At 45.9% G+C, this 13,692-nt stretch overlaps 1 protein-coding gene across 2 annotated transcripts in view; it reads right to left on the bottom strand.

Annotated features, from left to right (window-relative positions):
• The window catches only part of col12a1a (collagen, type XII, alpha 1a), a 363,032-nt gene that overhangs the window by 64,611 nt on the left and 284,729 nt on the right, over positions 1–13,692 (bottom strand). For both annotated transcript variants that reach the window (XM_069930690.1, XM_069930692.1), the window contains exons 51-52: positions 5,087–5,245; positions 2,128–2,205 (exon numbers count right to left, since the gene is read on the bottom strand). In XM_069930690.1, the coding sequence (XP_069786791.1) occupies positions 2,128–2,205; positions 5,087–5,245 (237 nt within the window). The remainder of the gene's footprint in view (positions 1–2,127; positions 2,206–5,086; positions 5,246–13,692) is intronic.

Raw genomic sequence — 13,692 nt, 5'->3', positions numbered from 1 at the left:
CCAGCGCTCCTCTGCTGACTCCCCCGAGAGAGATTGCACTTGGCCCCTTGGAGCTGGCCAGGGCACATTCATGGAGGTAAGTCTCCTGACTTAAGGGCGGAGAATCTCTGCCTTTACATTCGGGCTTTTTGACCGTATGAAAGGTTGGAGGGCGCCCAGTCAGAAGATGAGGTGATTTTCCTCCAATTTGTATGTGGTCTCAGTCTGACAGTGAAAGAGACCACGTCGGCAAGGGCATGGAGCAGGGAATCGAAATGGGAGGCCACTGGGAAATCCGTACTGTTCGGGCAATGGAGGTGCATAGCGATTGGATGTCGAATGTAAAGATGAGCGGGTCGACTTCAGAGTACTGGAATAAAAAAGGAACAGCTTGCCCACTGACCATAGTCGGCTTGGTGGTGTACAGATGGATTGATGGCATCTGTGTTCCCATCACTGCTACTCTACAAGGGTCAGTAGCCCACTTAAATTGCTACCACTACTTGTGCAGAGGTGGTGAGGATTTTTTAAAATTTTAATAATTTAACCTACAGCACGGTAACAGGCCTTGCGGCTCACGAGTTTGTGCCAGAGCCCCCCGGGGAAAACCCACGCAGAATCAGGGAGAACATACAGACTCCTTAAAGACAACGTGGGATTCGAACCCTGGTCCCAATCCTTGGCACTGAAACAGCATTGCGCTAACTGCTAGGCTAACCTTGCCTCCAGTATTTTTTTTTAAATGACACGTGGGAAGAACTGTCCTGCTGCTACTGTCCCCTGAGCCGATCCAGTTGGCCTGTTCAATCCACATGGCCCAAAGTACCAGAGTAAGTAAAAATTGGTATCATCCATCCACGGTGCATTGAGTAAAATTGTATTCTTCCAGTAGACATGTAAAGATCAGTTGGAAGCACATGATTTATTTTCCTGAACAAATGTCAATAGTTGTGAAACACCAAAGTCTGCAGGCTTATATTCTTCAGGTTGATTAATCTTTGCTGTTCATTAAAGAAAAACTTTTTTCTGCCTGCTCAAAATATTTACAACTGTGATAGATTATGTGATATTTAATTTTGTATATAGACATGTTTTAAAAGAGATAAATTGTGGGATTTTTTTTAGTGCAGGTCACAAGCAAACACAAACACTTCACAACACAGATTTCATTTTAAATGCTAGAGCTCTGCTCAAGCCAGACAGTCCAAGCTCCCAGGGCCTTTGTAAAGACAATGCAAACTGCTTTGCTGAAGGACTTCACAAGTAGTTATTAATTGGACCTGCTGTGGAGTAATGGATTATTGTTTTGGAAAGTAGCAGATGAACGGACTCAGAAGGTTGGCTCCGGTGCCGCAGTCTGTCTGAGTGCAGTTTGCTGTTCTAAGAGAGTCATGCGGTTTTGGAAGCAGAGGGAGAGGGAATTCAGTTCTACCGTCCAGCAGCAGCAGGAACTGGAACAGGATAAGCTAACAAGTTGTGGAAAAACCCTATTTTGAAGATGAGTTGTGAGATCTGATTTCAGCCTGGTCAAAGGAGATGTCTGGCTGCATAATGTTTCACTTAAGATAAGGGAAACACAGGGGAACTCTGTGGTAACCTGGAGGAAGATGCACCTGGAAAACCCTGATGGGAGAAGTTTCTTCGGAAAAAAACTGATCAGAAGGAATCAGTTGTGGGTGTCCAGTGAACAACAAATCTCTCTCTGAAAACCGACAAGAACCTTCCTGAGAGGTAACCATTTATCTTTCAAGCACCAAAGCCTGGTGAACTTTATAAATGTTAAATTATGTGCACAGTCTAAGAATGGCCTGCAACCAGTGAACTTGGAGGAGTGAGATTGGATTGTGAACCATATACACATTACATAAATGTTAGAGTTTGATCCTGTTTTCATGTTTAAAGAAAATTAAAAGCAACTTTTGTTTAAGTAACCATTTGTCTTGGTGAATTTCTATTGCTGCTGGGTCTTGGGGCCCTGTCACACAACTTACACAACTGAAGCACTGAATCAAGACAGAATTTTATGACGTAAGCTGGCTCCATGAGGGAAGAATTGAACGTTCAACCAAAACAATCTAAGGGAAACAGACAAGTCCGCAGGCCACACAAACCTGACAATCTGTCGCCTGCTGGGTGGTAGCTACTTACCATGGAAGGGATGTCACAGCATTTGTCTCTGATGGCCCAACCCAGACTGCAGATGATGTCAAAGCTTTGGATCTCAAACTAGAAAGAGAGAGAGAGAGAGAGAGAGAGACAAGCGTCACTTACGAGTACATCAAAAAAACAATTTCTGCTGTTGTAGTGAGGCCACGTTTGGAGCATGGTGACACACACATAGGTTTTGGTGAAGCTGTAGAAGACGCTCACCACCATGCTGCCTGGCTGGGAAAGTATAAACTAAAGGAGTGGATTGTTTTCTCTGGAGCATTAGAGGCTGAGAGGAGACCTGATCATTTAAAATGTAGAAATACAGTCCAGTAACAGGCCCTTTTGGCCCATGGGCCGATGCTGCCCAACTACACCCAATTGACCTACTGCAGCGGTCGCACTAACTGAGCGAATAATGAGACCGGCAGTTGACAGGTTCTTTCCAAAGCTCACTGACTTATTACTTGGTTCGCCGACGCTGTTTATAGATTCAACCTGTTCCCGCCATTGGGAACCGTGACTGGCAGCTATTCAGATTTTGCGTGGGGGGGCTCTTTCCTTTGGGGAAAGGGGAAGTGCCCAGTGCCATCTTCAGTGCAGGCTGCTCCGACCGCGAGCACATTACATTCGGAGCCGGTTCACCTGTACACCAACCCGCATTGGTGACCACACTACAACTCCCGATATGTTTCGAACAGAGGGAGGAACAGGAGCACCGGGAAGACCCACGTAGACAGGGGGAGAAGGTACAAGCTCCTTGCAGACAGCGGCGGATTCAAAACCCAGTCCCCATCACTGGCACTGTACCAACATTGCGCCAACCGCTACACTAACCGTAGTGACCCCTTCCCTGCGAAGGCTAGTTGGTTTCTTCCATTACTTCACTCCCACCAACGTCATCAAAAATATTTTAAGATTTTAGTCCATGGCCCCCCCACCTGAAAGGTGTTATGGCCCCCTCGGGGGGTCACGTGGCCCCTGTTGGGAATGGCTGGATCACACACACACAGACTGATGAAGGAGATTTGTTTGCAGGAGGGGTAAAAAATAATCATGGTCCATCAGTATTGTCCCCTGCACCTGCCCTGTTTCTGCTTCACACTGATGCAGAGTGAAAAGGATCTAATTTCACCCCAGAAGGGAATTCACGTTCTACAACCAGCAGAATATGAATTGAGCATCAACCATGAGGCCGAACAGCTGGTAAATGAGCATCTAACACCTCGGTAAGAGTGAATCCAGGTACGATGGGAAAATTCATTAGCGGATAAATGGGTTTGCACAATGAACTGCTCCATACAAGGCCCTGCTATTTATTAAACAATATATTTAGACATACAGCATGGTATCAGGCCTTTTTGGCCCACAAGCCCGTGCTACCCAATTTACACCCAATTGACCTACAAGCCCCAGTATGTTTTGAACGGTGGGAGGAAACCAGAGCCCCACATAGTCGCGGGAAGAACGTACAAATTCCCAACAGACAGCATGGTATTATCGCTGGTACTGCCACTGCATTGCACTAACATCTAAGCTACCCCTGCCACCTATATCTCAATCTTAGCGGTTAGCGCACGCAATGATATTACAGCGCCAGGGACCTGGGCTGAAATCTGGCCTCTCTGCAAGGAGTTTCTACCGTGGATTTACATGGGTTTCCACTGGGAGCTCTGATTTCCTCACACCTTGCGGTATTTGGGTGGCACGGGCTCGTGGACTGAAGGGGCTTGTTAAACATATTACAATTACAGCATGGAAGCAGGGCATTTTGGCCCTTCTAGTCTTCACTGATTTAAATCCTCTCCTCTAGTCCCACCTACCTGCACTCTGCCCATAACCCGCATTCCTCCCCCCCCCCCCATCCATATACCTATCCAATTTTTCCTTAAATTACAAAATGGATCCAGCCACCACTACTTCTCCTGGAAGTTCATTCCATACAGCCACCACTCTCTGAGAGAAGAAGATCCCCTCATTAACACGAGGTATGTTTAGAAGTAACAAACTTTTGCCCCTTAACTCTTAACTCATGACCTCTTGTTTCAATCTCTCCTACCCTCAAGGGAAAAAAGCCCATCCACATCAACTCTATCTATCCCCCTCATAATCTTAAATAGCTCTATCAAATCCTCCCTCAACCTTCGACACTCCAAAGAATAAAGACCTAATCTGCTCAATCTTTCTTTGTAATCTAGATTCTGAAACCCAGGTAACATTTTTGTAAATCTTCTCTGCACCCCCACTACCTTGTAGATATCCTTCCTATAATTCGGTGCACACAATATTCTAAATTTGGCCTCACCAATGCCTTGAACAGTCTCAAAATCACTTCCCAACTCCTGTATTCTATGCTTTGATTTATAAAGTCCAGCAGACTAAAAGCCTTCTTCACCACCCTATCCACATGAGATTCTACCTTCAGGGAATGATGCACCGTTATTCCTAAATCTTTCTGCTCCACTGCATTCCTCAACCCCCCCCCATTTACTACGTACGTCCTGTTCGGATTATTCCTTCCAAAATGAAGCCCTTCACACTTCTCAGCATTAAACTCCATCTGCCATCTTTCAGCCCACTCTTCTCAGCCGTCCAAATCCCCCTGCAATATCTGAAAACCTTCTTCATGATCCACAGTTCCACCTAGTTTAGTATCGTCTGCATATTTACTAATCCAATTTACCGCCCCGTCATCCAAATTATTAATGTAAATGACAAACAGCAAGGGACCCAATACAGATCACTGAGATACACCATTGGTTACCGGCCTCCAGCCTAACAAACAGTTATCCACCACGACTCTCCGGGCACTGTTAGGATGCTTAATGTCTAAAAAATTATTTATATCTACGTACTGCATATGTATTGTTTGCCTGTATGTGAGTTATATCTGTTGTGTGTCTGCATGCTTTGCACCGAGGACCGGAGAAGGCTGTTTCGTCATGTCTTTATCACTTACCGTAGCAGATTTGCCCTTTGGCCCTTTAGATTTGGCCATTTTCCCAAGGCTTTCATATCCATTTGTTGTTATATTGCCAGGTGGGTTTGCCATCTTCTCTTCAATCTCTTGACAGTCTATGATGAGTTTTACACTGTTTTGATTCACCAAGATATGAACCTGTGCAAGAGATGTAAAAGAATCATTTAGCATATTTTGAATGAAAGCTCAACAGGACCAGCACTGAGAAGACTGATGCGGGCAAGGTGGCCGGCCACCATCCTGTCAACTTTCTGCAGGAACTCCACCGAGAGTGTTCTGGCCAACTGCATCATGTCTGGGCCGGTGGCTGCAGAGGATCGGAGGCCAATCCACAGGACTATAAAAGCGGTAGAAAGGATCACTGGAATCTGCCGCCCCTCCCCCCACCCCCCGTCGTGATCTTCTGGAATCATTGTCTGAAGGGGGAGCACAAAATCATTCCTCTCTGCATCCAGGATCTTCCAACGGGGAAGAGATAGGGGAGGATCAGAGCCAACGCCACCAGGCCGAGGACCAGCTTCCTCCCATGGGCAGTGAGAATGCTGAACGACCAAAGGTGCCGCTCACACTGACCCTCCGAGACTCTACAACATTTATTTATGTTTATATATGTATATCAATGTGGGTATCATTTGTGTGAATGGGTACAATGTCAAGATGTGCGTTAGCATGTTTTTGCACCGAGGACAGGAGAACGTGGTTTCGCCGGGTTGTATTTGTACAATCTGATGATAATAAACTCGAATTTGAACTTTATCAATTGCTTTTTGTTTGGCAACTATGAAATGGAAAGTTTGGAACAAATAATAATGCACCACAGGAAGAGGCCTTATGGCCCGCCATGCCTATGTTGAGCATGACACCACATGAAGCTAAATCTCTTTGGCTTGGATGATCCACATCCTACCTTTACTGTAGACTCGAATATCTCTGTAGAAGCCTACGAAAAACTGCTGTCTTATCTCATTCACCATTTATTTTGACAGCCAGTTCCAGACACCCACCACTCTCCGTGGAAAAATAATTGCCTCCACACAATGTTCCCCAGCTCATCTTAAATGCATGATCTCTCTTACTTACAATGCCTTATCAGCTGTAAAAGGCGCCAGACCTTCGGAAAGGAGGTACAGGGGACCATGACCTAGTCCTCATCGAGGGTTCAGTAGTGGAGAGGGTCAAGAACTTCAAATTCCTGGGTGTCAACATCTCCGAGGATCTGACCTGGTACCTCCACGTTGATGCAATCACAAAGAAGGCTGACCAGCAGCTGTAACTTGTGAGGTGTCTGAGGAGATTCGGTATGTCACCGAAGACGCTTGTAAACTTCTACAGGTGGATTGTGGAGAGCATTCTGGCTGGTTGAGTGACTATCTGGTATGGAGGTGACAACTCCCAGAGAATGTGGGAGTACAGAACGAGCTGCTAGGTGAAGTGTTGAATGCGGACTCAGTTTTAACATTTAAGAGAAATGTTATGTGAATGGGAGGGATATGGAGGTTCTAGACTGGGTGCAGGTCAGTGGAACTAGGTAAAATAATAGTTTGGCACTGACTAGAAGGGCCGAAGAGCTTTCTTATTCTTTGCTGTAATGTTCTATGGGGCCCAAACTCCGTAGTCTGACTAACCACTTGTATTACATGTATGCTTTTATATTCTGATCCTCTCCAAATGAATGCATTTGCTTTCCTTTGCAATGACTCAACCTACATGCTAACTTGAGGGAATCCTGCACTAGGTCCCCTAAGCCCTTTTGAACTTCTGCTTTCTGAATTTTCTCCTCATTTAGAAAATATTCCTTCTACCATAAAGCATGACCATACACTTCCTACGCTGTCTTCCTTCTGCCACTGTTGTTCATTCTCCCAACCTATCCAGGTCCCTCTGGAGACTCCCTACCTTCCTCAACAACCCCCCCCACCCCTTTCACATAGCTCCATATCGTCTCCATACCTTGCTGCAAAGCCATCAATTCTGGCCTCTCATGTATCCCCTATCCCTCTCATAGTTTTAGACGTCATCATCTGCTTCCCCCCCTACAGTTCCCATCCCAAGGAGTGACACACCCTGGCGAGATGCTCTCGACCTGTCGAAGTTATTTGGGGATGCGGGCAATACACCATTTTTGCTCAGTCTTCTCAGGAAACAGACGCCCAGGTGTGCATTCTAGTCAATGCTCTGGCTCTGCATCCCATAGGGTAATGATGGTTCCTTTCAGTCAGTTTGTGAGATTTATACCCTTCTCCTCAGAAAGGAGCAGCTTGTGCGTGAATGGATCTCAGGTGAGTAGGGGCTTGCACAGGTCCAGACCCAGCCCCTCGATATCACCTCCTGGGTCCAGTGGCACAGTGAGGCCCAAGATGGCTGGGGGAGGATCTGTTGCAGTGAATGGATGGACCGAGCTTCGAGTCAAGGGACGCCCTCTCCGCGCTTCACGGCACGTGTTTGCTACCTGGCTGTTGACCCCACGAGAGGATTCTTCCGCCCTTTGCTTTTCATCCTGCGGGGTCTCTAGCACCCTCTGCACCAGGAAAGCCTGGTGAGGAATGTTGGTTTAGTCACCAACCATGCAACAGGTAGTACTGGGTTACACGGTACCAGTAGCGCTCGGACGAGTGATCTGACGTCCAATGTATAGTGAAGAAAAAAGCCGAAGTTTGGATGCCTAGCCAGTGCAGGTATGTGGAATAGGCACAGAATCTGCATGAGACTAAAACGAGGCGGGAGAGAAAAATGTTGCGGCACTTTTCTGAAAGCATGGGAAAAGGTGAAGGTGAATCTGACTTAGCCGAAGCAGGTATAGGTCTGTAGGAAGGCAAGGTCTTTATCTTTTGACATGGTTACAGAGTCAGTCAAATAAAGTTTTGCAGTCAGCGAATGATTATTTATTGGCCAGTATTTTTCAACCACATACCCAGAGAAGGAAAACTATCTGCTGCTATTTGGGGGAAAATGCTGGTAAAATTGAGCTGAGTTTATATTTTCCTTTTTGGAATAAAATGGAGGAGTGCCAGAAAAAAAGAACTTCCCTGCACGTTCCAATTCTTTGAAGGGACAACGAGACATTTCCCCACCCCCACCCCCTTCTGGCTTGAAGTCCCTTCATCAAAATCCAAATTCAGACTTGAAAGGATGTTTATCTCAGGAATTTAGATTGGATCACCGTGAATAGAGGAGGCTCCACACACACACACACACACAAAAAAACACGATTTGAGAAATCGGAAACTTTCGACGAGGACTGAGCTCATTTAACCAGCCCGTGCTCCTGATAATATGACAACCCCGCACTCAGATATCTTGACTGAAAGAAACCCTGGAAACTGGCCTTCACCCATCGTCCTTCCTGTTTTACTCTTTTTGATGGAGTCCTCATCAACCAATCCTCTACTCAATAAACCCCCTCCTTGCTTTCACTCTGCATCTCTTGTTTGTATAAACTTCATACTTTTAACTAATTTTGGCGAGGGTTATGTGAATGTTTTACAGCTGTTTGTTTCTTGAACCGCTCTGTCAGGACGCTGAATATTTTTCAGTCTTCGTCCACTGAGCTCATCTTCAACAAGGTTCATGTTGGAGAAACTGAAGCAAACAGCAAGCGGCTGAAGGGAAGCAAAGGATCAGGCAGTATCCGTGGGTATAGTCAGTCAACATTTCGGCTGGAGCTCCTTTGTCAAGACAAAAGTTAAAAAGGGCAATATTATGTATATGAAAGGGGGAAACAAGCTGGAGAGGGGCCAAGAGATGATAGGGTGCTGGAGAGAGGTAGAGGGAGAGACCACTGGGAAGGGGGTAGGTAAAGGAGAAATGGAAGCAATGGAACCAGATGGAGGTGGGGGGGTCCCAAAATATGAAAAATATGTGCACGTCCTTAGTTTTAAGGCTTTCCCAAGAGGAATATGATGTGTTGTTATGTCGGGTCTCATCGTGACAATGGATGAGACTGAGAAGAGTCATCTCTGTGCAGGAGTGGATGGGGGAGTTGAAGGGGTTGGAAGTTCAAGCTTAGAGTGTAGAGGTTCAGCCAAATGGTCACTTATTTGCTTTTTTAAATTTTAATTTTTAATTTTTTAAATTTAGACATACAGCACGGTAACAGGCCATTTCAGCCCATGCATCCATGCTGCCCAATTACACCCCATGTACCTACATCCTGATACATTTTGAAGGGTGGGAGGAAACCGGAGTCCACGGAAAAAACCCACACAGACACGGGAAGAACGTCCAAACTCCTTACAGACAGTGCGGGACTCAAACACCAGCCCAGATCCCTGACTCTGTAAAGGCGTTGGGCTAACCACTTACGCTAAGCATGCCACCCATTGCTTGAATTCTGACACTTCCTGAGATTTCCTGCTTCTGGCTCATTCTGCTTCTTCCCTGAAGAAGGGCTCAGGGCCGAAACGTCGGCAGCATATCTTTGTCCCTTATGGATGCTGAAAAGACCGGCTGAGTTCCTCCAGCATTTTGGCATGTTTTTACTCCCTCTCCCTCCCCCCACCCCCTTCCCTCTTCATTCAGAGAGTCATCCCTTCCTCGTATCACTTCTCAGCTTTTCTCTCCTGTCCCTCCCACCCATATCCACCCACGACCTCTTGCCTGTGGGACTCCCTCTGCCCCTCCCCCCATCATGCCTTGAAGCTCAGACCTGAAATGCTGGCTACATATCTCTATCTTTGCTACATCAAGAGTGCTGTGTGACTGGCTGAGTCTCTCCAGCATTTCTTTGGAAAGTATATATCAAGAGCTTTGCTCCCTATGTCACAGCAATCACTATATTTATTAAAGACTGGCCTAGGTTGTGACAGACTCCTTGTCAGTACAACCTAGTAGAGAGAGTGGACAGCACCAACTTCCTTGGAGTTCACTTATCTAGTGACTTATTGTGGACACTCAATATCTCCTCACTCGTCCGGAAGGCACAACAGCTTCCTGAGAAGACTGAAGCTGGTAAGGCTACTGGCCACCATTAGGTCAATCTTCTCTAGGAGCTCTATCGAGAGCGTCCTGGCCAGCTGTATCACAGTGTAGTACGGATGCTGCAGAGAAGGATTGGAGGTCAATCCACAGGACCATAAGAAAGGCTGAGAGGATCACTGGAGTCTCCCTCCCACCAATTATCTACCAGGGTTGTTTTCTGAAGAGGGTGCGCAAAATCGCTGAGGACCCCTTCCACCCCGCACGCAGCATCTTTCAGATGCTCCTGTCGGGGAAGAGATCCAGGAGGATCCCCACCAGGCTGAGGAACAGCTTCTTCCCACGGGCAGCGAGAACACTGAACGACCAAAGGAACAGCTCACGTTCACCCTCCGAGACTCTCATGTACACAAATCAATATTCATTTGTAGAGCTGAAATACTTGTCCTACACATGCATTATTTGTTATGCCTGGTTGTGCGTGTTTTGCACGGAGGACCGGAGAACGCTGTTTCGTCGGGTTGTACTTGTACAATCAGATGACAAGAAACTTGACTTTCTTTGAAGGAATCACACGAAAATACACTCCGCTGAACAAAATCAGGAAAATGGAAGCAGATGATTAGCTTAGTTCTGGAGCAGAAATCTGTAACTTATTATCAAACTCTTTTTCAGTATTTTTCTGTCAATCTCTGATACACAAGTTTATAAAGTCTCATTTGGAACATTTGGAAATGATTCCAAAGACATCATTAGTCATTCAGGCACAAATCCATGGCATCTCCAATCTCCAAACAAATAATTTATGATTCTCTCCATACCACCCATTTGCCAAGACTTTACTGCATCGATGACATTACGCTTGGAATGAAACCAAGAGGGATACATTTTTTCTTCTCAGAACAAATCTATCCCCACAATGATGGTTACCAGTGACTTGATGAGTAAATGCCAAGTTTGAATCTGCAAAGCTCTTTCTCTGAGGCAGTTCCTCGGGGTTGAGGGTGACTTGCGTCCGGTTCAGCCGTGAGATGACTGATGAGGCCAGTGAGGGATCTGGGACTCATTTTGATAGGTTGAGTGCGTGCGTCGAGGCGCTGGTGGAGATGCTCGCATTGGAGATTTTCACGTCCCACATTTCGTTCAAGGTGTTCTTTGCTTGGCTTCGCGGACGAAGATTTATGGAGGGGTAATGTCCATGTCAGCTGCAGGCTCGTTCGTGACTGACAAGTCCGATGTGGGACAAGCAGACACGGTTGCAGCGGTTGCAGGGGAAAATTTGTTGGTTGGGTGTTTTCTCCTTTGTCTTTTGTCAGTGAGGTGGGCTCTGCGATCTTCTTCAAAGGAGGTTGCTGCCCGCCGAACTGTGAGGCGCCAAGATGCACAGTTTGAGGCGAGATCAGCCCACTGGCGGTGGTCAATGTGGCAGGCACCAAGAGATTTCTTTAGGCAGTAGGGGTTAGCGCAACATTATAACAGCGATCGGGACCAGGGCTCCAACCCCACGCTGTCTGTGAAGAGTTCAAACGTTCTTTCGGTTTCCTCCCACCGTTCAAAACATTGTAGGTCATTTGGGTGGCACGGGCTCGTGGGCCAAATAGGCCTGTTACCGTAGCGTATGTCAACATCTAATTTCAATTTAATCAGCGGCACGTCAAGGTAACCCTCAAATTCGTGAAGTGGTACAAATTTTCATGGAGGCCTCAGCATCAATGTATTTTCTCTGTCCTAGTCACCCTTTGCCAGGACAAAGCTTGGAGGGTAGGGATTGGCGCGGTAATTTACCATTGGCTGTCCGGTGAGGATGGCTTCGTGGCAAATGGAGCCCCAACACCATGGATTCTGGGTGGGAAATGATGATGACATTGGTTTGTTTATCCTAACAGTAAACATGAAGGATTTAGCAGAGACAACATCAGGGCTAAGTCCCTTCTGTATGTAATCTGTCTCTTGTAATTTATATTGCTGCTGTTTGATAGCACATAAGCATTTTGAAGAGTTTAATGAAATGATTACAGAATATAAGTGCTGCAGCATTCATTCATATTTACCTTGAGCTTGGGAGATGTTTTTTATTTAACCTTTTTTTTAAAATAATTTAAGCTCAATCAGTCCAAGTCTGGCTACCATAGTTACACAGTCAAGATTCCTGCAACATAATGATTCTTGAGGTTTATCAGGAAACATAAAGGCTTGAGTTACAAAAAGATTACTTCCTTAACTGATAACTCACAGCAATTTACTGAGCACTTGTAATAAACAGATAGAATGCTATTGAGCTGGCCTCTGTGTTGCTTCTTTCGAAAAGGGAGGAATTGAAACAGTCGGGTCCAGTTCAGAACAGAATCTGGACACTGGGAAAGATATTCCAGTTCTGATGAAGGGCTACCGAACTGACGTTTTACTGAACGAGGACTCCACTACTTTAGAATCTCTTTTGATGCAGTTGCTTTTATTTGAAACTGGAATTCTTTTCATTGATGCTGTGTGGAATTTAGACATGCAGCGACGGTAACAGTCCCTTTCGACCCACGAGTCTGTGCCGACAATTTACACCCAATTAACCCACAACCCAGCGGTGGGAGGAAACCGGGAAAACCCACGTAGATACGGGGAGAATGCGCAGACTGCGTGGGATTCGAACCCCGGGTCCCAATTGCTGGCACTATCTAGGCGTTGCGCTAGCCACTACCCCAACCGTGCCGCCCCAAATTTATTTTCAGATTCCAAGATACTTTTCAGATATTTGAAAGGAGAAATTCCCCAGCTCTATTTTACAAAGGGCTTCAACATACAACTCATGGAGTAATAAATAAGGGTATTTAAGGAGCTCAGTAATGGGGACCCAGAGGTTGTTCTCAATATTCAGTGTTATGTCTCTGTGTTACTTGGGAGACTTCTTAAATAACTTAGAGATGTAAGATTCAAATAACAGAAGAGACTTTACTTATTGATGCCTTCCACCATCTCAGGAAACTGTTCACACACTCATGTCTACATATGTCCCACAATGGTGGACTGCAGTTACTAAAGTGAGAAGGGTGTATTTGTATTTGTACGCGGTTACAAGATGGATCACATTATCCTGACTATATAACAGATGTCACATATCCATCTCCCGACACAGAACAGGTTCAGCCCACATGTCTGTGCCAAACATGACGTCCAGTTTACTGCTTGCAAACCCTCAATCCCTTTCATTTACATGTCATGAACCTCTGGAATTTACAGCCACGGGCTGCTGTAGTGGCTAAGTCGTTGGGTATGCTTAAGGCAGAGATCGAACATAAGAACATACGAAACAGGAGCAGGAGTCGGCCATCCGGCCCGTCGAGCCTGCTACACCATTCAATGAGATTATGGCTGATCTGATCATCGAATCAGCTCCACCCATCTGCCTTTTCCCCATATCCCTTAATTCCTTTTTATGTACCAATATATCTAACCGAACCTTAAATGAAATCGCCTCAACTGCTTCCCTGGGCAGAGAATTCCACAGATTCACGACTCTCTGGGAAAAACAGTTGTTCCTCATCTCCATCTTAAATCTACTCCCCTGAATCTTGAGGTTGTGTCCCTTAGTTCTGCTCTCACCTACCAGTGAAAACAATTTTCTGTTCAACCCTTTCAAAAATTGACATGTTTCTATAAGATCTCCTCTCATGCTTCTG

Source organism: Narcine bancroftii, chromosome 4 (assembly GCF_036971445.1).
Source record: "Narcine bancroftii isolate sNarBan1 chromosome 4, sNarBan1.hap1, whole genome shotgun sequence".
Classification (NCBI taxonomy): Eukaryota; Metazoa; Chordata; class Chondrichthyes; order Torpediniformes; family Narcinidae; genus Narcine; species Narcine bancroftii.
The sequence above is the reverse complement of the archived record's forward strand: the minus strand, read 5'-3'. Positions and strand labels throughout refer to the sequence as shown.